This window comes from Phoenix dactylifera, unplaced genomic scaffold (genome assembly GCF_009389715.1).
Source record: "Phoenix dactylifera cultivar Barhee BC4 unplaced genomic scaffold, palm_55x_up_171113_PBpolish2nd_filt_p 001562F, whole genome shotgun sequence".
Taxonomy (NCBI): domain Eukaryota; kingdom Viridiplantae; phylum Streptophyta; class Magnoliopsida; order Arecales; family Arecaceae; genus Phoenix; species Phoenix dactylifera.
This window is the reverse complement of record NW_024068869.1, coordinates 23,422-47,355: the sequence shown is the minus strand read 5'-3', so window position 1 is coordinate 47,355 and position 23,934 is coordinate 23,422. Positions and strand designations below refer to the sequence as shown.

The following is a 23,934-nucleotide window of genomic DNA, read 5'->3' as shown; positions in this document are numbered from 1 at the left end:
GAATTACGAAGAGAGGTGCCATGCTAGACCTAACATCTCTAGAGAGAGTAGAGAAAGAAAGTCAGCTAGAGAAAGAATCAATAGAGAGAAAAGATGGAGAAGAGAGAGAACAAGCTTCTCTCTCTCTAACCAAGGAAGAGGAAGGGAAGGGGGTGGTTTTAGGTGGTGCCCGGGGTCTAGAGACCCACGGCTAGCCAACAAGTGGCATGCATCGACCGTTGGCCGACAACACCTAAATCATCAAAGACAGAGATTCATCCCCTTAAATCACAGAATCGATGTGTCCTAGGGGCCGAAACTCCGGCTAAGGCCATAGGCCGCTGCGGATGAACAGAGCGAGGTCTTAGCGACAATAATCGGTGGCGGAACCTGCTAGAAGAAGGAACGAAATCGAAAAAATCTAAAGAAAAATAGGAGAAAACAAAGCATCAATTCTTATCGGCCAAAATCCGGCGATCATCGGCTGACATCGATCTTCCGAAGGATTTGGAAGAAAGAGAGAGATAGATCAAAGCTAGTTCGGTCCTTACCTAGTTTTTGGTGGCGAATGATAGTGGCGGCGGAGCGATGATGACCAAGTTTCGGAGAGAAAACTGGGGAAATACTTCAGCAAGAGCTCCGTTCAGTCTTGAATCTCCGGTGGGGGGTGGAGGAAGGATGGGAAGAATTCTAAATAGAGCTCGGTAGCGACCGAAAGCCAACCCAGAGTCGGATTCCTTCCGACGAACTTGAGATGATGAAAACTTCCATTGGGAGTCTCCTTCCAGCTCGCAGCACATGTGCATTATTTTTTGTTTGGGCCAAAATTTGGCTAGGCCAGTCAAGTACTGGGTTTCACATGAAGTCTTCCATTTTCTGATATTTATCTATATCATAGGGTGAGAACAATATCACATGAGGATTTTTGGAAGATAATGATATATATATATATATATATATATATATATATATATATATATATATATATATTAATTCTTCTTTTTGATGAATTATTAGGAAAATCTTGGAAAATCCTTATTATGACTCGCTTCAAGTACCATGCTTGCGCATTCTTAATAATTCATCACCTCAAATACGTTGTATTTTATAATTTGCAGTATGAAATAAGTTGGTAGACAGGAAAGTGATTGCTATCATGAGTAATTTGGTTTACCAATGCATGTAACCTTCTATGATAATTTCAGATAACATATTAAACCTTGCAGAGAAATGTTTTTGGAGCTGGAGAAAACTTAAGCTTGTGTAATATATGACAAGTGAAGTTGTGGTGGTTTAATAGGCTCTTGTGGTAGTTTCCTATCATAAAAATCTGGATGTAATTGTTTTATGACATAAGCAAAAACAATGGCAAAACTAGGTTGTGGGAGAATGTTGGATCAAGTCTTCTTGCTTCAACTATTTCACTAAATTTCCTATGAAGGTCATGCTACAATTGCTAGAATCATATGTCAGAAGTTATTTTAAATTTGTTTTGATCATAGATGGTCATTGTTGTTCTTGGTCCTGCATATGCTCTGTAGGATTTCTTATTTCTTCCTTCTACCTCTGTTTTGCTTCTTCTTATTTTTCCCTTCTAATTTTTCTTCTTAGAGACAACTCACCCCAAAACCTTATAGAAAAGAAAAGAAAAAAAAAGGAGAAAATCTTATTTTCTGAGGACCTTAATACTTTTACAACTTTTCTTCTTAAAATTTATATATATACAAAACCTTTTTCATTAAAAAATAATCATATTAGATAGGATCATATAAAAAGAGTATTACCATTATTTTTTAAAACTAAAATATACTAATATTAAGATAAATTTCATATTTATTTTTTTAAAAAATTATTTTTTTTATGTATGTCACACATAAAGAGTTCTTTTGCGACAAGCCTTCACATCTTTTAAAAAGTGATAGATGGATGTAGCATGGATCTTATTTCTTCAGTGTTGCTTAAGGTTCTTTTTTTTCCACCATATATACTTGAACAAATGCATTAGATTGATTTTTTTGTGTGTTAACTATTTAACTTTGGTGCACTAGTTGAATTCATAATACTGAAAACTAGCTAAATACATGCTCATGATAACATTGACATGGGCAATTTTCCAAAAGTCTTCTGGATTACTTTTACCTTTCTTTTCTTTCTCATACAATGCGGATACAAATACACCGAATAAAATAAAAAAATACAAGCTTACGAAGTGCCTAAGACAACTCTCTACCCAGTGGGCAGCTCCGTCTTACATTACTGTTCACTGGGCATAATAAAAGGGCTGATTATGCGATATATTACCGTACAGACTGTACCGTCTGCCGACACCACGTGAACCTCCTTTTCTACGTTTGCCGACTCTCAGAAGCGTCACGGAGGGTTTTCGTTTCTTCTGCCCCTCTCTCTCTCTCTCTCTCTCACGCACTTGCCGTGGATCCCGTCTCCGTTTCCTCCCGCTGATGGCGGAGAAGAAGGGCTTCGAAGGGTTCGAACCCATATTCCTGGAAACTAAGGCGGACTGGGAGCAGGAGAACGCCGGCGCCGATCGCCGCCCTTTCCTCATCTACGTCTATGCCCTCGACTCCTCCCGTCTCGATATCATCGCCACGGACTACCACTTTCACACCTGGGAGCGCGTTGTCACCGTCCCCGAGCTCGAAGACCTCGTATCTCTCTATCCCTCTCTCCCTCTCTATTCCTCTCACTTTCCCTTTCTCCCAATACCCAGCAATTCGTATGCTAAACCCTTCACCTGCTCCTTTAGACAATGATTCACATGGTTGCATGATATTATTTGTCTTCCGTTGTCGTATTTTTGAATTAATGAATTAGGCATTATTTTGATCCTCCAATTTCTTTCTTTCTTTTTTTTTTTGATCCAGTTCTGCTGATTTTTGATGAAAAGATTGCCTTTGATAAATTAAAAACTTTAACAAATTCTCTTTGTGTTTGCTGTTTCATACCAGAAGGTCGCTTCATTTTATCTAATATGAGAAGCACCGTGCAGTGAATTTTATAAAGATTCGCCCTTTTGGTTTCACTGTTTGTGCTGACTGTGCTGATCATAATGCTATAAATATCGGTGTCGGCACTGTTGATAGATTCATGTATTCGTGCAAGCACTCGACATTTGATATGAAGTTGCATTGGCAGCATTTTAATATAAAAAGATTTAAATATGCCAAAAAAATGCTACTTTCTCGAATTCAGCACCTAAAAGAAATGATATTTGCTTTTTTTGAATATTACAAACCCACTGCAAATTATCTTTTACTTTCTCAGAGATACCATTTTATGACATGATTCAAAGTCTTAAAAAATGCAATTTAGCAGTCATGTTGCTCACAAGAAATTAGAGTTTAAATTGTGCGGCACACCTGGAGGTTTAGGTTCTAATGTTGATTGGTACTAAACCTCTATGCCCATGCTTTAATCTTGTATTGTGACTCTTTGATTTCTCTTCAACAATAAGTGGTCTCTTGATATGTTAGGTAATGTTAATTATGTTGCCTGGGGTCAAAGTTCTCTCAAATGTGTATGTTTTAGTGTTTGATTCATGGAATCTCATATTTTTATGTTGCAACGCAGAGAGATGACATTGGAATTGGGGGCACGTGGTCTGACTTTGTTGAGTATCTCATATCATCTCTGTCTGTGGGGGATGTAAAGCTTATTATGAGTGGTCAGCTTACCAGTGACTCTGGTAAGATTTTCTAGCCCACTCGTAATCATCTTTAAAGATGCATTTTAAGATTGAGCTGTGTTATGTCTTTACACGACAGGAAAGCACAAAATTAGGCCCATCGATTTTGAAGTGTAAAACTTTATACATGTTGAAAATTTTGGCAAGTTATGACGAAGTTGAAGTGTGTCTTAACCTTAATCTGCATGCATTATCCCATCTATATAAGGTTTGCTGTTACCTTAATCGACAAGCCTTATCCTCAATTATTTAAGGTTTGCTGTTACCATAGTCAACAAGCCTTCTCCCATCCATATTGGTCAGTTATATGGTCCACATACAATCCGTTAAATTCTTTTCATATTCTTACAAGATACAATCCAGCTCTCAACCTGACATCAGTCATATGATTAGAAGCATTGGGAAAGAGGGTGGTCTGACATGAAATCTTCAAGCCTGATTTTGTTAAAAAATAAAAAATTGGTGGAATAGGATGGGAAACAATCATCCCAAAAAATATTCCCATTATTTAGGCTGTGATTCCTCCTGCATTACATGTATGTAATTGATAAATTTTTATGTTCTTAATGAGTTAATTTTCTTGTCTTAAACTAATGTGTCTCCTAATGTGGCCAGCTCATGTTTATATCTGTTAAGGATCTTGTAGTGCTTTGTCAAAGATGAGTTTCGATTTGTTCCTTCAGAAAGATATGTTCAGATTGAATGTTTATGTCAATCTGCATGCTTAATTTTCAGTATATGATTTTCTTTGAAGTCCCAAAAAAATGCTGAATTTCTATTTCTTTCTTGTGATTCTAGTGGTCTTTATGTGTTAAAGTTACACAATTCTTTGGTGGTTATGATATAGATGTTTCTCATGTGTTTGCAATAGAACTGACAACCTAATATGTTGTTTTATGGTGCAAAAGAACAAGTAACTTTGCATGTGGCAGAAACTCCTAGCAGAGATTATTTCTTATACTGATCATGCTCTTTTAATTAACATTGATACATGAGCTCCTTCAAGGAGGAGGCTACTTAAGCTCAATATAGGAATATGGCAGCCTTCTGCTGTAGGAAGAATTACAAAACTTGTTATTTTTCTTTTATTTATTTATTTATTTATTTTTGAAAAGTTTGATTTTGCAGGGGTGAGTTAAGTTATGCTTCTGTGTTTGCTAATCCTCTCCAGGAAAGGGGGATTACTATCTCAAAGGAAGAGGTTTATCTTGAATGTCAGGCTGTCAGCTTGTGTTAATATCTCCTGTTACATGTTCGTACTTGAGATACATATACTTGATAAAACCTGACTTGTTGAGAAAGCCTATTAACTATCACCTGGTTCATACATGTGTTAGTCTACATGCTTAATTAATTATAATTTGTTTTTCAAATAATTGTAACTTCAACTGTATGTCTGGTTGTCTATCTTAAATCTCTTTTATTTTTGATAATTATGATAAATTTTTTTTTAAAAAAAATGCTTGTGATAATACTGAATCTATACAAGTGGTTCTTGGGGAATAAAAGGACAACCATTTTTACATGAATGTTAGGAACTCCTGGTGGTGTTGATGAATTAACTTTTACTATTTTTTGTTTCAGTAAATGGAAATGTGTTTTCTCTAGTGTTACCCCATGCAATTATCATGTATTGCAAATCCCCCCTGATATATGCATATCTTCATACAGTCATACTACTTGAGGTGTGGATAAAGGTATAAACTTATCATCCAATGACTAAGATTGCTTTCCACCAGAAAGGTTTTAAATTTCAAATTTGTAGGTGCCAAGAGTCAAGTGATGAGTGATGACCATGTCTTTGCTAAGTGATAAAAGTACTCTTATCTTTTTTAAAATTTACTGCATGACCTCAAATCCCATGCACCTTCCCTCCCTCCCTCTGCATGCTTTTGTGTTTTCACTCTCTTGAATCTCCAATGGAGAGGTTGAATTTGGCATGTCTCATGAATAAGTGATATTCTCTTATACTTCTTCTCTTCTCAGATTCTTCCCAGCCTTCCCATGCATTCAGGTTAAAGTGCAAAGATCCTTTGAAATATAAGTTGCATCGGGTTTATTCCTTAATCTGAGTCTTCAGTTGCTGTTCTCTCAGCGCCACTACTTGCACTTCATCAGTTATGTTGATTCGATGTCCCTTTCCCCAACTACCGCCACTAGCTTTCCTATCCTACTGATCTGGATGCTGATAAACATGCACCTTGTGTCTCGCTACAAGGCTGATCTATGGTTAATCAGAAGCATATTTATGTAATAGACTGCATGCAGGGGTTATTTTGGGAATATTGCATAAAAATGGCCATCCAAGAATTCTCATTTTTCACCGTGATGGTAAGGAACCTTAATAAACTTAAGTACTTAATATTCTAGAAAACTAGCATTCTATGTTAATCCAATTAGCCAGCTAAAATAAACTTGATGAGGGTTCTTGATGTCAAAAGTTTTAGTTGTCAGTGATCTTTGAGGTGGAAACTTTCTAATCTGTACACAAAATCATATTTGCTTTTCTATATTTTGTAAATAAGTGAAAATAATTTTTGTTAACCTTTTTTTTTAGGAAAAAAAATTTGGCACACCCTAACTTGATCAATGTTATTTGAGTTTGGAACTTTTTACAAGAGGACGCTACTTGACTCATGCGTTACACAAATTTCTGGTAATTCAGGTGCTGCTCATGCAAAATTGATAGCTCTCAAGTCGAAAGGACTACCTCGCATCTCATTTTCTCTCAATAGAGTCATCAACTCATCAGCTAATGATGTGATGGCAGATCTTGCTCTATCACTTTTTAAAGCCTGCAAGAAGAAGCAAAATGAAGTCGTAAAAGGTTGTTAGTCTTCCTCATACTAGAATATGTTTCCATTTTCTTTTGTTTTTGAATCATGTAATTTCTGCTTCAGAAAGTAGTCTGCCAGGTGCATTAAATGTATTTAAACTAACATCATGGGCGTGCTTGATTATCTTGAGGAACATGTTCTACTGTTTTCCACTAAATATATAGTTCCAATATGCCTTTGACAATGGTTATCTTATTAGGGTGATTAGATCCAAGTACAGAGATCCCATAGGGATTGGTGGATATTTGATTTTTTTGTTTCCAAAGCTTCCACGATGGTTCGTGTGCTGTGATTACTGGATATATGAAATAAATTTGAGGAAGTATTTGACTTAACACATCATTCTGGCATGACACAAAATTGTATCACTCCAATTATTAGGATATATATCTGTTGGGCAAAAAATCTCTCTGGGATCTCTCTGGGTCTGCATTCACTTGTAGATTAATACGTACATGTATGTATGTGGCATGCATGTGTGCCTTTGGCTTACTTCATTAACTGATTATTTGACCAATTTCATTATAATATAACTTTTTCATGAGTTACACCATACCATCTTATTCTTCTTTTTCGATCTTTTAGTGGGATAGTAACTTTTACAAGAAAAAGCTTAAACATATTGAGTGTAGCTTTTGCTCTATCATATCATCAATTCACATGTATATATGCAATATGGTTAATTTTCATGATATATTTTCCTCTATCTGAATATTGTACTGATTCTTTATATATTGCTTTCTCCGTTTCAGAACGAGATCACTCAACACGGTTAATGGGAATCCTATCATCGGAAAGGGTAGGTGATTGTTTGTAAGCCATTTAGCTTTTAAGTTACCTGGACATGTTTATGACACACACATATGTACAACCTGTATGTTATTGTAAAAACAACCAATTTTTTTATTCCTCCTTTGCATTTGATGACTACTAGTAAATATTAAAATTTTCTTGGTTCTAATGCTATACGAATTTAGTATCAATATTAATCTTGTGATGCACAATGAATCTCATACTAAATTCTCTATTTTGTTATTATTAATCTTTTCTTTTATAGTAGCAACTTTTAATTATTATTGTTATTATTAGTGATTAATCTCATACCTTATTATTAACCTTTACTCATTAAGAACAATATGTAGTTCATTATAGATATTTACTGCTGAATCATTTGTAACTTGACAAAAGAAGGTTTTAAATATCGGTACTAAATCCTGTACAATTTTCTATCAGAATAGTATGGTTGTGCTACAATACTAGTACCAATGGTACAGGTCAAAATTGACAGCATAACAAAGAATGAAAAATTGCAAGTATGCACCAATATGGTTTGTGCATACTGTTTGTACACACCTACAATGTTTTAAGTCCTAGCGGGATGAGGGTTTTCTTGGCAGGACGGGGAATGTCCCGATTGTCCCATCCCGTTTCTGTGAGAAAACAAGACCATGACGGGGTTGGGACTCTGAAACTCATCCAGGCGAGGAAAGAAGAAGAAAAAAGGAAAGAAAGAAAGGAAGGAAAGATGAAGAAAAGAAAAGAAAAGGTGAAAGAAAAGAAGGAAGAAAGGAAAGAGAGAAGAAGAAGAAAAAGGAAGGAAAGAAAGAATCAAAGGAAGGGATAAGAAAACGAAAGAAGAAAAAGGAAAGAAAGGAAGGTAAGGAAAAAAGGGGAAAAAAGAAGAAAAAAAAAGAAAGAGTGACAAAGAAAGGAAAGGAAAGGAAAGGAAAAGAAGGGGAAAGAGACAAAGCGTACTTACAAAACTCTTGACTGGGACTGTCGCCGGGATGAGGTGGGACAGTTGTGCATCCCGTTTCATGTAGAAACTAGGACACCCCTATCCCACGGAATTTGAAATCTTGCACATCGGCATGGATTGATACAAATTGGTATACCTGATACATACTGGTACACAAGGTTTTGGCATCTTGGCACCTGTATTGATGTCAGTTTTGCATCAAAATGGTACGTTACTAATGTTTTTGTCCTGCTCCAATGGTTTTTGAATTTATGTAAGCAATCATATAGACTGATTAGGCTACTTCTATTGCCCATTTTTTGATGGAACATCTTCATTTCAAATTATATCACATTAAGAGATTGGAAGATGTAGTGCAAGTTTTTCTTTTTTGTTTGCTATCCAATTGCTTTAAATAGAACCCTCATGTATATTGATGAGTTTAGACTTCGTTTTTGTTTTCGTAAAATCAAAATTGAGCTTGTACATCGAGCTTCTTTTAGCCAACTATGAGGTAATGACATCTCAAGTTATTGCATAGAAAGCAGATAACAAGATATTGTACATTGTACTTCTAAAAACCAGTTCCATTCGCAAGAGGTGTCTTTTACACTCTCATATCAGGATTCACCTTTTCTCCTTAAATTTCATGCGTTCTTTGAATGAGCACTGCATTATAAAATCATTGGATAGGTTTGCAAAATATTCATCTATTTCCATATTAATTAATCTTCATGTCATATGCGTAGAAGTAATAGCCTAATATGAGATAAATCTTATTATACACATATTGAAGTTGCCACCATCAATTCCAGCTACTTTTTTCTATATTTTATTTTTCCTTGGTATGACATGTTTAGTGACCCAGCCATCATTAGAACTCATCATTGGCTAGCCAACCCATATATATAGATGGGCTTGGCTTGGCCCATCCATTTGGCAGGCTTAGGGATGTTTGTAAGATCAGGCTTAGGAATAATGCGTTAAGTAACACATCCTCCCTCTTCCTTTTTTGTTCTATATTTGGTAAACTCCATTGAGAACTGCCACCAACCTTCACCATTATCCCTCCAGTTATCTCCCTCCACTCTCATGGCTCTATCAAGGATTGTCACCTCTATTGGTCCACCCTTCAGGTATGCCCTAGCCACCCAACAATCCCCTTCCCACCTGCTATAACTTTCCTTTCCTTTCCCTGTTTGTTTTAGCAACCTTTTCAATCCTCAACCCTCTCCATCCCTCCCACAACAAAGGCGATGGTGGGCACCACAAGCCCGCCCTCTCTCCCTCTATAAAAAGGGCCATTACTCGGTTATGGTCTCGACAACTTGGGGTTTTGGGAGGGGCGGTCTTGGAATAGGTCCAAGCCTCTTACTGTCATGTTTGTCAATCCAAGCCTTCTACCATTTTACTAAGCAATGCCCTGCCTTCTCCTCCTCTTTGGGGTAAAATTGCTTTGTCTACCATTTGGCTTGAAGCTTGGCTATGGTCCAGCTCAGCTAAAACCTAGGTATGTCCATCAAGATTATTACACATGTTTTGAAAAAGGAAAGATAGTTGCGCATTCAGGACAAATGACATTGCAGGGAATGTTTGACCAACTAAACTAAATTTATTTTGGACTTTTGGATTGTACTTTTGGATGTGATAGTAGCGGTGGAAAACCATTTTCTAAATCCCAAGATGTCTTGACATAATGTTTTATACTTTAGTAGGACATTCATCAAAATTTTTAGAGGCAAATTAGTAATGGAGGGGATGGGAATAGAAAGTCATTGGGAAAACTAACAATTTGATTAGGAAAGTTGCCATAGAGTTAGTCATAGCTTCTAAATCTATGTAGAAGTTGCAAGACATAATGTTGGTAGTTTAACAGAAATAGAGTTTACTAGGAAACCTGAAGAGGAACAAGGCTGTTGGACTAGATGTGGTTTCATAGATGGGCGAAGGTAAATGACTCTAGCATACTTTAGATGAATAGAGGAGATATCTTAAGCTGGATAAATCACTAAATTGATCTTGTGCCATTATGTGGAGGCATGAGTTATACAAGACAGCATTTCAGAAAGCGATATCTTATTATGTGTTTATGTTATGAAGGTTAGCTATGGAAAAATTCAAAGCAAAAGACCAATTGGCATATGGTTGGAATTGATGTATAAGGAAAAATAATGCAATAAGTACGTGCCAGTGTTAATGCTTACGTGTCTCCAATTTGAGGCTAATTTTTATACAGTATTCTGGCGCACAGATTTGTCTTATCTGTATCAATGTGCATACCATCTTAATGATTTCGTAATTATGGACAATGTGCCAACTCTAGTGTATCAATGGATTTCTGCAACTCTTGAGCACTTATTCTGTCCATTTAAAGAGCTTTCATGAGTGATTGTATTAAATCCTCAGTCAATCATCTCCAACTGTTGGACCAAAGTATTGCACCATCATCCCTTAATGCCCTTTGCTTTCAAAAAGATTCAAAGAACTAGTGTGACTGAAATATGTTAATTGATGGAAAGTTTGCCAGAATGCATCGAACTTAAAGAATTTTCATCCATGTTGATGGTGAGGTTCAATTCAACGATTCAATTGTATTATCGCCAAAAGATTGTTGGAGTTTAACATACAATTGTAATATAAAAGCTTATGTGGCCTTTTCCAGTTGTTGCCTTCAACTAGGCCAACATTTAATTTTTTGAAAATTTTCTCCAGTGATCATTGGGTATCAGTTCCTCTCCTATTTGGCTTTTATCATCTCTTTGTTACACCTTCCTATTAAATGCTATGATTTCGACAGGAAGGTGGACAGAATATTAAGATGATTTTTGTGTGACAAACCTGAGGATTTGGTGGAAAGGGGCCTTTCACTTCTTGCAATCTGTCTCAGTCTTTATGATTTGGTGGTGGGAATTATCTTGCTGTGCCTACTGTCCTACCAATCTTTCTCAGTCTTTATGAATTTGTCAGACTGCTATTTGTTGGCTTATAAGATTGCTTAACCATGTAATTGGCAGCAAATTTTCTAGGAAACACTATTTCTGAAAACCTTTTAGTGGCTGCAACAGTTGGGCTTGTTACTACTCTTAGAAGGTTGGAGATGACATGCTTTTCTTGGAGGATTTGGGGATATCTGCTAATGTGCTTTCTCGTGACATGCCTACCTTACTTTCACTTTGAACATGATTTACTGGCTTTGAGTAGTTTCCATTCTTGCTGATAGCTTGATCTCCTCCTGCTCCTTTCTCCTCTTCGTTTGTAATTGTGTGTTTTAGTTCACCTTTTGGTTTATGGCAATCATGGCTTTATATTCTTTGTCTGCCATCATTTCTTCTTATTGTCGTTTGTCTGATACAAAAATGATCGTTGTATTTATACCAATCAAATAATGTAACTGGACAAGATATCATTTGAGATGTTAGACTAATACAATGCTGGTAACTATAGTAGTGAATGTTTAGCCATATCCATCCTATTGAGAGAGACGGTCATGTTAACATGGAGTCAAGAGAACATTGGCACATGCACTTAACAGGTTCACATGATATGTTTGTTTGGCTGTCACTGTACATTTCTACGGCTCAAAGTTTAGTAAATGGTCCATCTTGTATGCTCGCATACGTTAAGACATGAAGGTGCTATGTCATATGTAAAAGAAATACTTCTTTTTATGATGACGAACCAATCTTATTCATTTATCATGGTGAATTTCATGAACTCAATGATCTGTAGTCAAGTTTCTTCTGTAAAGCTTATAGTTTCTCACAATTATATTAGTGAGGATTGAACCAGCAACTTGTGTTGTTACATAGAATATGTCTACTTGTTAACCAGGAGAGGAATGATAGCCTGCAGAAGCAGCTTGATGCTCTTTCATTTCTTAGTAAAAGGAAGGCACCTAAGTCAAAGACATCAGACAAACCATCCATTGCTTCTGATACCCTCAACAACTATGATACGATGTTAGCTTCTGAGATGCAAGAATCTTCAGGTAAGTGATTGCCTTTGACCTCTATCTATTTTTGTTAATTGGCTTCATGGAGTAAATTTGGGTTTTGCTTTCCTTTGCAGGCAAGATAATGATATGGTTAGACGCTTTACTTATAGGGTATCTTTTTATATGAGCACTTTGTTGTATTGAACTAAAAGTATAAACCTTGACTTAAAAATAATGTGAATCGGGCAATCAACCGACCATATACTTGATTGACCTTTATGGTTCAAAAGGAATTACGAGTTCTGCATAAGATCTAAAATATATGGAAGAAGTATAATGATAGATAATAGTGAATTAACATCACTTCACCTACTGGAGTTAATTTTATGAAGCCTTATTTGCAATCTGCCCCAAAAAAAGAGAGCTGGCAGAATATTCTATTCAATCATTTTGCCCATAGATAAAGGTACCAACATGTTTAAACTTATATTACTTGCAGAGTGTACTGGATGGTGTAATATAGTATACATTGAGCATATATAGAGGGATCAATGCATATAGCGTATATAGAGGGATTGCCTAAGGAGAGATGTTAATTAATGTCTAGCCAACTAAGATGGATGACATGGTTAAATGGTTCTTACAGAACATAGATGACAAGAAGGTCCTTGTAAGGTGGTATCACCAGCAATATTTGTTGGTGGACATGAGAAGGACATGCAACACATTATGGTGAAAATGCAAGAGTGAGGTGAATATCTTCAGTTGACTTTGATAGGATGGTTTTTAATGGTCTGCATGCATAGATATTCTAACCTAAGTGGTTATTGAAAATAATAGCTGATAAACATCTTATGTTCCGTGGAATATGACTATATGTGGCGCTTTTGTTTCACTTGAAACTTTTCAGCATTGTCATATCATTGATAGGAGAACCATTCCTTACAGATTGAAGGGTTTATAGATTAGATAAATAAAGAAGGCATTTATCCAGGAAAAATCATCTTCTGATACCTGTATTCTAAGGTCAGAGATTACATGGATGAGCTGCTTAATGTGTTTTCATGCTCTATAGTGTGATTTCTAATATTTATGATCTCTAATATTTTACCCTTCTCTATTGTTCCGTTTGTTAGTCAAAAAATTTTTACTAGCAGTGAACTATTCCAGCTAACTAAACTGCTCATGCAGAGATGCCATCCGTAAAGGATTCTCAGTCTGTGAAGATAAGTCGACGAGCTGCCCCTGTGTCTCGCAGGTAACTGTTACAATTCTATAACGTTTTTGCTCCAAGGTTGTTCCAACTATGTCTGTCCTGTTTCCATGACGTGGCATAGTTTGTACAGAGCAAAAGTAAGAGGTGTTTCCTTGCAAGATACTGGGGATATCGATGACCACTAATGCATAACAGTTCCAAGAAGACATTATCATCATAGATTGGTCCCAACTTATGAGTAAGTTAAGAGCTTGAAAAAAAGAAGCTGTCTCCATTCTTATTTGATTCAAGTGTTTTTTTTTTCTAAAAATAATATTTGTCCTTTGCTTAGATCAACAATTCACTAGAAATGGTTTCAAGGTCCTTTATGTATGTTCATTGCATCTACTGCAAAGCACTACATGGGGAAAAGGAAAAAAAGCGTGCTAGCTTAAGAGCCAAATGCTCATTACCATGGAAGATATTCTGCTTAGGTGTCCTTTAGCAGTTATCTGATTATTGACTGATAGTAGACTATCAGGATACTGTGTATAAAAAAGAAAATAGTACTGATTGTATACAACCACTGTAATTGTTATTTGACTTTTTTGCCATTCTTACTAATGCAGATTTTTAACAAAATGCTGCTCTGTGACTGATCATGATTTTTTTCAGAGCTTATGTGAAATAGTACTGATCTACAAGGTTTAGATACATAGATCCTGACTTTTAAATGCAACCAGTCTTCCTTAATCGTAAGCTTATAATCAGTGAGATTTTTAGTAGTATTTTGCTTAGTACGATAGGACTTTTGCTTTGACTTTGGCAAGGGAAATCAAAGCTTGAAAATAATGGGAAAAACAGAAAAGAAAACACTTATGCTCAAACTTATGAGAGTATTTATGTGTCCAGACGTGAGAGATATTCCCTCATCTGGGTACTGGCTGAACAGTGTAACGACTATTTGTAAATAGGAGGCCTTAATCTGATCCGTTGATTGTTTTTAGTGGACATTTTGTCTGTTGTATTAAATTTCATTGACTTTGTGGAAATATCAATTCTACTGGAAAATCGAATAACTCTGGGGGTGCCATACTGCTGCGTTGGTTGTTCTCAGCTAGTATTATCCTACTTGCAATTTTTTTCAAGTCCTTCTTCATACTTGTTTCATGTAGTTTTGCAAGAATAAGTAATGTCAGTAATTGTCTATCATTGAACAAAGTAACTGTATACTCCAGAAATCTGCCTCCCTTACAATAAAGGAGCAACTTTGACCGGACCCAAACTATATCTCCTGTTTTAAACTGGAGAATAGTATCAAAATAATTTCTATTTTCTAGAGTTATCTTAAATATGCAGGTCCCTTTTATTGCATATCTGGATCCATGACCTCATGATTCCATTTTTTGCATTTGGCATTATGCATGACACTTCCTGCTAGTTGAAGTGAGGATTGTAAAGCCTCACCATTGATGGATTTTGAGCAAAATGTTAGGCTGGATGTGCTGACAGGATAAGATACTAAATCCTTTTTCTTCCTCCTCTTCTTAATAATGTGCATTTGTTTCTAGTGCAACTTTCTAAATCATACTATTCATCTAAATACTTTTTTTCAGTTATACTGTAGTTGTGATTGGTTAACTGTAATGTTAGGTCTGTAGAATGCACCATGGCTAGCGCCTTTTGTCCATGCCATACATTAATGCACATATTTTGCAAGTTACATAGTATCAACCTTGTTCTCACATAAACATCCATATCTCATAAGATATATGAAAGAAATGTAGCTAAGCAAAACAGCGACAATAAACACTCAAATTGGCTCTGCAATTTATTATGAGAACCTTGTACTTTGCTAAGTAGTATGGCATGGTTCTACTCTGTTGTGTTTGAGTTGTTGCATACTAACAAGTTGGTGTTTTTTTGTAGAATTGAACTTGTGAAGTATTACCTCCTTGGTTTTCCATAATCCTTGTTTATACCAGTAGAATTGTACTGGTTTTATCTTCAGCTAAATCTGTCCAAATTTTATCTAGAGCAAACCAAATGTTATCTCACTTACAATTAGTCCTCTCCCACAATTCATGCCCGTCTGTGTGTGTCAGGTTCACCAAGATATGCTACTATTGTATGGAAAGCATATTTCTGGCAGACAAGTTATGTCATCGACAAAACTTTCTCAAAAGTATATCCTTTATCATTTACATATCTTTGTAAAAGGTAATTTTAATTAGAAAACAAGAAGGGAAAATGAAACGAAAATCTCTACAAGCCAGGCTCCTCTGTGCAGGCAGTTATTATATAATCATAATATGAGGTGTTTCCCAGAATTAAAACAACGAATTTTACAACTTTGTTCATTTCATTCCATTGAGTGCTTCCACCCTCAAATCTCTCTAGCTTTTATTCTTGGTACTCTGGAAAAAGGAATAACAGCCATTCTTTCTCCTGCAACACCAGAAAAAACAGTTCAAAATTACATCTTGATGCGGCTGATACCTGTAAATTGATGAATGAATTTTTTGATTGTTGATTATCTAATCTTTGTTACCTGAATCTTACTATTGCTATGTAAAACCTAGCCGATCAATTTAGCTGGAGAAGGCCTCATATTTGATGGACCTTTTTTGAATTATTCTGTGTATATTCTTTCATTATTCTATGTTTGTCTTTCTAGTGCATCTTTTAAAAAGTGTTGTTAGCTCCAGAAGATTGTGACAAAACAAAGTGACATTTTATTCAGAGTTCATGTTAGGTTATTAGTTATGCACTTTGAATGACTTATGGATTTGAATAGTCAAAGGATAATACAGAGGATAAAAAGAGGGTATACTCTCAGAAAGGAAAAGAAATTTTTACTTGAATTTTGAGGTATTAAAAAAAACTACGCCTTATCCATTATTTAAAAGTATAATGAGAAAAACAAGATTTGGTGGTGTGAGAAAAATACAAGGAAGAATTTATCAGCAATATATATAACTGTTATAGTAAATCTCAAAGCCATTTACATACATATAAGAATTAGGAAAAAATTCTGATTGTTCTGTTTCCTGATAGATCTAAGAATTTTCATCTGCAAAAAGCTTACCTTCCTCGACCGTCGGTGCGATTGTTTTGGCTCAAATAGCTCAACTCATTCTCCTTCCACCACTTGCCATCAGTATTCTTCTCCAGCATGCCCTTCTCGCCATCTGTCAGCATAGGCTTCGGCAAAGAGGAACGAGAGGTTACAGAGCTCTTCCTCCTTCCACCCAAAGATACTGGGAAGAACATTTTTAGAAGGAAAGCTCCATTGTACATGCTCTTGCTCTTTGGAACCCTCCTCATCCCCTTCTTTGCCTTCTTTTGCTCCTCCGCACTCAGAATCTTGTCTTCTCTCTTTTTCTCTGGAGTGTCCTGTATGAAATTCGCAATCTTGGGCAACTCCACAAGATCTCGTAGGGAAAGCTCATTGATGGTTTCTGGCATGTCATCAACCATTTTGATCATCTCTTGTCGGTGTTGGCTGATGGCCTGTGCTCTTGAGTTGGAACAAAGATGCTTCTGAGATGTAGGTGAGCCTGCATTCACCCCAGATGGTGGTGATGTAACAGTTGAATCACCATCATTGGCAAGCCAGCCGAATCCATGACTGCTTGGACTGCCATAATGGCCATAATTCCTATAGACTCCAAGGTTCCATGGTCCACCTCTGATTGTTTCAGTCCATGCATCGAACTCGATATCATTTGAACACTCGTTCATGATGCAAGTAGGAGTGGGGAAGCTGAAGCAAACAGCCAAATCTTGCTGGACAGAAAGCATAGTGAAGAGGCAGCAGGTTGGATGGATCGAGGGGGAGAATTGTGTTAATGGAGCAGAGCCGAAGAAGCCGCCTGAGCTATTGCAGCATATCACCAACAGCAAATCCTTTTATAGACAAAGGCCTATGTCCTTATGCTGCCTAAAACTTTTTGATCTGTTTGCTGCATGGTTGATAGGGTGCTATTATAAAATCCAACGAGGTCAAGAAAAGGATTTGTGGACGAGCACATACGCAAGGGGCATCTCCTCCTTTCCTAGCTGTTTCTCTTGTCTTCCTAAGGACAAGCACTAGTTCCTACTATTTGTTTGTTTGTTTTTTATATAGTGTATGATTGTTTGGAATCAGATTAGGTTTGCATGGGTAACACTCATGTCATCTTATCTAATGCATGGTTGTGATCATCTTCGCCGTGTTCCAGAGGGAAGCATGAAGACTGTACATTATAACGTTCATCCCACGTATATTGATTGTTTTAAGACGACGTATTTGCCTGAAGCCCGTACACTCTTTTTGACCATTTTGTCTCCTAATAACAATACAACAGCAAATCTCAAACCTAATAGGTGTGCAATGGCGGTCTGGTCCATCCAGTCGGCATATCACACGCACAAAAAAAAAGGCTAAATATTAGTATGAGAATAGATGAATAATATGAAAAATTAGCATAAATATCGCCTGCTTAAGAGGCTGCATCAAATGATAGATACCAGCAAAAGACACTAATTCTGAACTTTTTTCTGCTTTTTGTTGGTTTAGATGTTGCCTAAACATAATAAACAGCAAAATGGTTTGAAATATAGCCATAGCATTGTTATAGCGGCTGCTGTAATGGTTTACGAGATGAAAATATTACATATAGATCAATATAGAGAATCTAAATAATGGTCATTATTTCATTGTTATTTCATTATAATGGCTACTACATAATATAAATAATAGCCATTATTTAACATTTGTATTGTTTGTTGACACTATATTAAAAAGAGCGTTAGGGTATTCTTCGGATCAGTCAATTTTGCCCATATATGAAATCTTATTTGATTCACAAAATAAATTTTATTATATAATAATTTTTAATATAGGTGTTTTGGAAAGAAAAATTATGCACATAACCAATCATTTCTTTCCATCTTATTCTTCCCACATTTAACTCCAAATTCTTGTCATCTATATCCTAACTAATCTCTTATTCCGCTCTATATCTATTTTCTTCTATAATAACCTTATCTCCCACAATCTGTCATTCATATACCAATCTTTACTATCTAATTCTCTATCTCCAGTCATATTTCAAAAGTTTGATATTTATTTTGCATTTTATTATATGAATCATCAAGTCAAATCTTTATGATAAAATAAGATATGTAATATAAATTTATCTTAAAAATATTAAAATAATTTATTTTATTTCCACCTGGCTGTATGCTGGCCTAAATAAAATATTTCAAACTTTGGTACCAGATGGAAAAATTGCTAAATATTATGGTCATAATTTCCATCCTACGTAATACCTTGAGTCTGATAACAACTGCAATGCCCCACGAAAAAGAACTAAACCTTCATCATAACGTATCTCCCCAGCTTTCTTGATAGCATAAGTAGACGCCATTTGTTCCTCTCATGGAAGCATGATTGGCTTCGCCATGATGCTTTCTCAGTTAGACTCTGTCCACCAGGGGACCTGATAACGAGCGTTAAAAAGTTAATTGATTGTAGATGGTGACAAAGGTTTTTCTCAGTGGAACTGTGGACACCAAGGTGACCCGATATCGAAACTTCAAGTTAATTGATTGTAGATGGTGACAAAGATTTTCTTCTAGAAGTTTGTGTCTTCCAATTGGACGTTGACAAACTGTAAGGAAGAAGATTAAGTTAGCTAGGCATTTGGTGAGCACCCTTTTATAATAATGCAAGTAAACTAATGGTCTCTGTACAAATTTGCAGACCTACTCAAATTATTGAAGCTAATGACATTTTTTAATGTAATTGGGTTACCTAATCCATTATGCCTCAGAGAAATTTTAAGTTACTTGCACCCAAATGAATTCCTTGAGAAATGGGTTTTCCCAGGTGGCCATTACTCTTTGCTAAGCAACTAGAGTTCTGTGTTTGGATCTTGGATAGTTACCTAATTCAGAATTTAGGTAGGTATAGTACAGATAGGCCTCCCTCTTTTTCTTTGAAAAAGAAATACACGAGAAAAGGATTTTCTTTATAATATGATTTAAAGTTTCTACATAAGTAACATATGGAAATGTGGAAAAGATAAACAAGATAGGTGCTGACACTCTTCACCACTAACATGTACAGATTCAAGCATTGCTATGAAAATTAATACCCTAGTGATGTCAAAGAATTATTCAAAAATTAGTCACATCTCCCTACTTCCAGCTTAGGTCTAAATTACAATTTTATAAAGCAATTTAATTGTTTAATGTCTAGATTTTGAGAATATGTTTCATAAAACAAGATTTCATTAGATTTTGTTAATATATGTTTGTTAATATACCTAAATAAAATTTAGTTTTATGAAATATCTAAGGGTTCTTTCCCCCTTCATGTTCTTTTATGCACAACCTTCAAAAGACCAAGTCTTCATCCCCTAATCACATTCTTCTTGCATAAGAAATAATCTTACCCCAACTCACCTCCTCCACCATCCTTGCTCTCTCTCACTCCCCCCTTTGTCCATCCACCCCCTCAGACTCCTCTCTGCTTGTCTACTCCCCTTGCACGACTCTCCTCAAAGTTCCCTTTTTTATTCCTTTCACTATCTCCGGTTCTCTCACTTTCTACACTCTCCTCCTCATCTTTTTTCATTTTTTCATTTTTTTAAGGATTGTGATACAATGTGCCACCATCAAGATGAGAAATGCTAACTAGCTTAGACAACAATTGTTGACCTCCTCATCTTCCTTCTTTGTCTCCTTTTCTGTTGAATTTTTGTTTCTCAGTTCCCTACATAACATGGTAATAACACAGGCTTTATAATCACATTATTTGTTAAATACGCGTTAATAAAAATCAGGATTTACAAAAGCACTTTTCATGAAACCAACAAATCTCTTTGCACCTCTAGGTCCAGATACTATGGGTTTGTCTCTAATTTTCATATATATTTTTCTTGAGAAAATCAATTCTATATATGTCGATTTGATTACAAGATCGGATAATTTGCACAACCTACTAACACTAGCAGTGGGTGACATAGCAGAGTACCTTATCCACTGAAGCTTGCTACCCGAAGAGTACCTTATCCACTGAAGCTTGTTACCCATGAAGGTAAGAAGTATCTTCTTGGGAGTTCAATATTGCTCGAAGCCTCATTCCTGTGATAACACTATGACATGTAGATACACAAATAGAGATGTCCTGCAAATTTTTGAGGCGAAAATTTGTTGCTGTATGTAGCATCACTAAAAGGTCAAAAGGCAGATGTAAGTAATCTGCCACACTGTTCTCTCAAAAAATAAGTGACCAGCCACTTTGAACCACACCACCGCATCTAAACTCAAAAAGGTTGTAAACGTGAAACTCTAGAAAACTTCTTAACATCTGTTACCATATCAACTGATTGAGGAGTATACAAGGCATGGTGTCTCCCTTTGGCTCTTTGCTCAGAAAAGGTCTGATCATCTGTACTTCATTTCTTGAACCAATCCCTGATGATTGATCTGTAAAATCTTGTGATATAATTAATCAAATAGGGTCTTTCCACCCTTAGTGTGTAAACATACGAGTACTTTGTGTATACAACAAGAACTGCTACAATAATGAAAGAGTATATTCAACAGAGAGAACCATTCAGAAGGCCAGTTATCGGAATGCTACCTAAAGTGCCAACAGTGTTGGATAAGCAGGCAAGAACAGCTGTGGAGGATCGGATATCACCTGCTTCAACGTCTGTAAGTTTTCTGGGACATATCTTCCTGTTCCGATCTATAGCGATATTCCCCTTGTGAAAAATTTAACGCCTCAGTGACAACCTTTAGGTAATGTAGGAAGAACTGTTGCTTGACCCAGTATACTTCTCCCTGTCATTCATGATGCATGGAAAAAGGTTCAGTTCTGTGGTTCTCTAGAGTTACAATGGAAGCGTAATCTTGGAGGTGTCATCTGATGTTGTCAGTTTTGAAATGTAACAAGCAATTTTCCTTCCGACCTATTGTTAAAATAATCCAAATTGATTGACCATCCATCAACCAACAAGCAAGTTAAAAGCAAACATTTTCCAGTTGCTTATGCCGGTAAGTATGCTAATAGTCACCTTCCTTTCCATAAGCGCCAGACTGATTATCTGAAGCCTAAATTTCTGCAGCTCAACCCACAAGATGAGCTCAAGCAACCTTGTGAAAGCTCTGTGGAGCTTAGACAAAGGCCGTTTAGTGTTTTCCACTTCAAGGAATATAAAACACAAAAAATAGCCTAAAAATTAGAGCCCATGAAATTCAGTATTTCACTTCAATCCATCAAAAAGACATCCAGCAATGCATTATCAGCCTCACTCTTCTTGATCCTCAAATTCTGCATGCTGTTCAGGAACATATCCCTCACCCTCCATCTCCCAACACAACAAACGCAACACCAGGTATGTCTCTTCCCCTCCATAATGCAATATCTGATCAGATTTAAAAACAAAGACAAGATTTCTGATGCAAATCCAACTGCATCCACTGACCTTCTTCACACCTCTCTCTCGCATGGTCTTCCACACTCGAGCCATGCTGTCCCACCTCCCTCTTGTACCATACATCCGACCTAATACAAAATAAGGAAGTGACGAGCGAGGCTTCAACTCCATCACTTTCTCTGCAACTATTTCTTCCAGCCGCACATTCCTGTGAATCCTGCAAGCTTCAAGAAGCAATTCCCATGTTGCTGCAATAGGCTTGCGAGGCATAGTCTCTATAATCTCCATTGCCTCTCTCAGCCTCCCTGCACGGCCCATCATGTCCACCATGCAGTTATAGTGCTCCAGACCTCGTACCACCCGATATCTCTTCTCCATGGATGAAAATACTCTCTTTCCTTCATGGACCATGCCTTCATGACTGCAAGCAGATAAAACACCGACAAGAGTAATTCTATCAGGTTTATTACCACTCTCTTGCATTTCTTTGAAGATTCTTAGAGCTTCTGTGCCTTGCCCATTTCGAGCTAAGCCCATGATCATGGTATTCCAGAAGACCAAGTCCTTGGTAGCCATTGCTGAGAAAATTTTCATAGCTGATTCCGTCGATCCTAACTTAGTATACATGTCTGCAAGAGCACTAGAAACAATCAAATCTGCCTCAAAACCCAATTTAAAAACCAAACAGTGGATCTGCGTTCCCTGCTCGGTCAACCCAAAACAGGAACTTGAACGCAGAATACTTGCAAAGGTGAATCCCGTCGGCCTGATTTCCTTCCTCAGAGCCAGCACAAAGAGCCTCAGAGCTTCATGCACAAGCCCGCTTCGTGCATAGGTTGATGCCATGGAGTTGAAGAGCGCCGAATCCCATCTGTCCATTTCTTGGAAGAGCCGGATTGAATTGTCCAGTCTGCCACACATGGAATACAGGTCAATAACAGCACTAGAAACTACATAATTCGAAAGGAATCCCATCTTGAAGCACTGGGCCAAAAGTTGCTCACCCTTGGCCAAATGCCCAAGGTCGGCGCAAACATGGATCACCGACGACACCGTGAACTCATCAATTGGAAACCCATGAGCTCTCATCGAACGGAAACACTCCAATGCCTTCTCACCATGACCTGAGTTGCCGTAAACCGAGATCATCGAATTCCAAGAGATGACATCGAGGTCCTCCATGGCTCGAAAGACACCGCAAGCGTAACCGACGACTCCAACCCTTCCATACATATCAATAAGTGCATTGCCAACCACGGTGTTCGATGAATTCGAGCCGCTACGGATGAGAAACCCGTGCACTTGTTTGGCGTGCCGAGCATCGGAGACACAGGAGGCAGCGAGGGACAGCGTGTACTCGCTGAACCTCGCGCCGAGTTCTTGCATTTCGTAGAGCAGTTCAGAGGCCTCATCGAACAAGCCATTGGAGATGCACCCGGAGATGATGGAATTCCAGCTGACAGTATCCCGCAGGGGCATTTCTTCGAAGAGCTGGCGGCTTCGTGAATGCGGCCGGTCTTGGAGAGCAGAGCGAGAAGAATGTTGAACGAGAAGGCGTTCTTGGAGGGGATTTCGTCGAAGACTCGGAAGGCGGAGGTGGTGGAGCCGAGGCGAGAGTAGAGGTCGAGGAGGCGGTTGGCGAGGAAGGTGTGGCGGTGGAGGCCGGTTTTGATGAGGTTGGAATGGAGGGTTTGGGCGGAGGGAAGGGAGTTGAGAGAGAGGCAGTGGCCAATGAGAATAGAAAAGGAGGAAATATCGAATTTTTTGAAGGGTCCAAGTTTTGGAGGGGAAATGATCATAAGGGGCTAAGATGCGGGGTTTAAGAGCGGAGGGAGGGGCACCCCATCTTTTTGTTTATCTTCCGATGCTTCCTTTCTTGCTTCTTTTGGTAGTTTTCTCCTTCCATTTGGAGTTTGGGGGGAGGATTTCTTCCCAGGTCTCAAAAGCGCTTTTTTTTTATTATTATAAAAAAAACACATTTCTTTCCTAAGGTTCCTTATCATTCACAATCGAGACCGAAATCGATTGAAATAAAATTAAAACAATCATTATTTCAACCGTATTTGATTCGTGATTGAAATCAAAATTGAAATGAAAATAAAATTTAAATGCT

At 37.2% G+C, this 23,934-nt stretch overlaps 2 protein-coding genes across 9 annotated transcripts; one reads left to right on the top strand and one right to left on the bottom strand.

Moving 5' to 3' along the window:
* Positions 1–2,345: 2,345 nt before the first annotated feature.
* On the top strand, positions 2,346–21,093 carry LOC103722222. Of its 6 annotated transcripts, none has more exons than XM_026810446.2 (8): positions 2,346–2,645; positions 3,568–3,682; positions 6,348–6,509; positions 7,272–7,318; positions 12,089–12,245; positions 13,383–13,449; positions 13,529–13,645; positions 20,986–21,093. In XM_026810446.2, exons 1-7 carry the CDS (start codon positions 2,439–2,441, stop codon positions 13,590–13,592), a joined length of 819 nt encoding a protein of 272 aa, XP_026666247.1. In that variant the 5' UTR covers positions 2,346–2,438; the 3' UTR covers positions 13,593–13,645; positions 20,986–21,093. The 6 variants fall into 6 exon arrangements, with proteins under 6 accessions (XP_026666247.1, XP_038978443.1, XP_038978444.1 ...); XM_039122515.1 differs by lacking the exon at positions 20,986–21,093 and adding an exon at positions 16,444–17,592; XM_039122516.1 differs by lacking the exon at positions 20,986–21,093 and adding an exon at positions 15,492–16,021.
* Positions 15,568–23,732, bottom strand: LOC103722221 (pentatricopeptide repeat-containing protein At1g43980, mitochondrial). 3 transcript variants are annotated; one of them, XM_039122514.1, is made up of 3 exons: positions 18,703–23,732; positions 16,475–17,769; positions 15,568–15,834 (listed from the first exon to the last, which is right to left on the bottom strand). In XM_039122514.1, the coding sequence occupies exon 1, from the start codon at positions 23,298–23,300 to the stop codon at positions 21,693–21,695; it is 1,608 nt and encodes a 535-aa protein (XP_038978442.1). In that variant the 5' UTR covers positions 23,301–23,732; the 3' UTR covers positions 15,568–15,834; positions 16,475–17,769; positions 18,703–21,692. The 3 variants fall into 3 exon arrangements, with proteins under 3 accessions (XP_038978442.1, XP_038978441.1, XP_038978440.1); XM_039122513.1 differs by having other exon boundaries at positions 16,475–19,043; positions 20,411–23,732; XM_039122512.1 differs by having other exon boundaries at positions 16,475–23,732.
* Between the last annotated feature and the right edge of the window lie 202 nt (positions 23,733–23,934).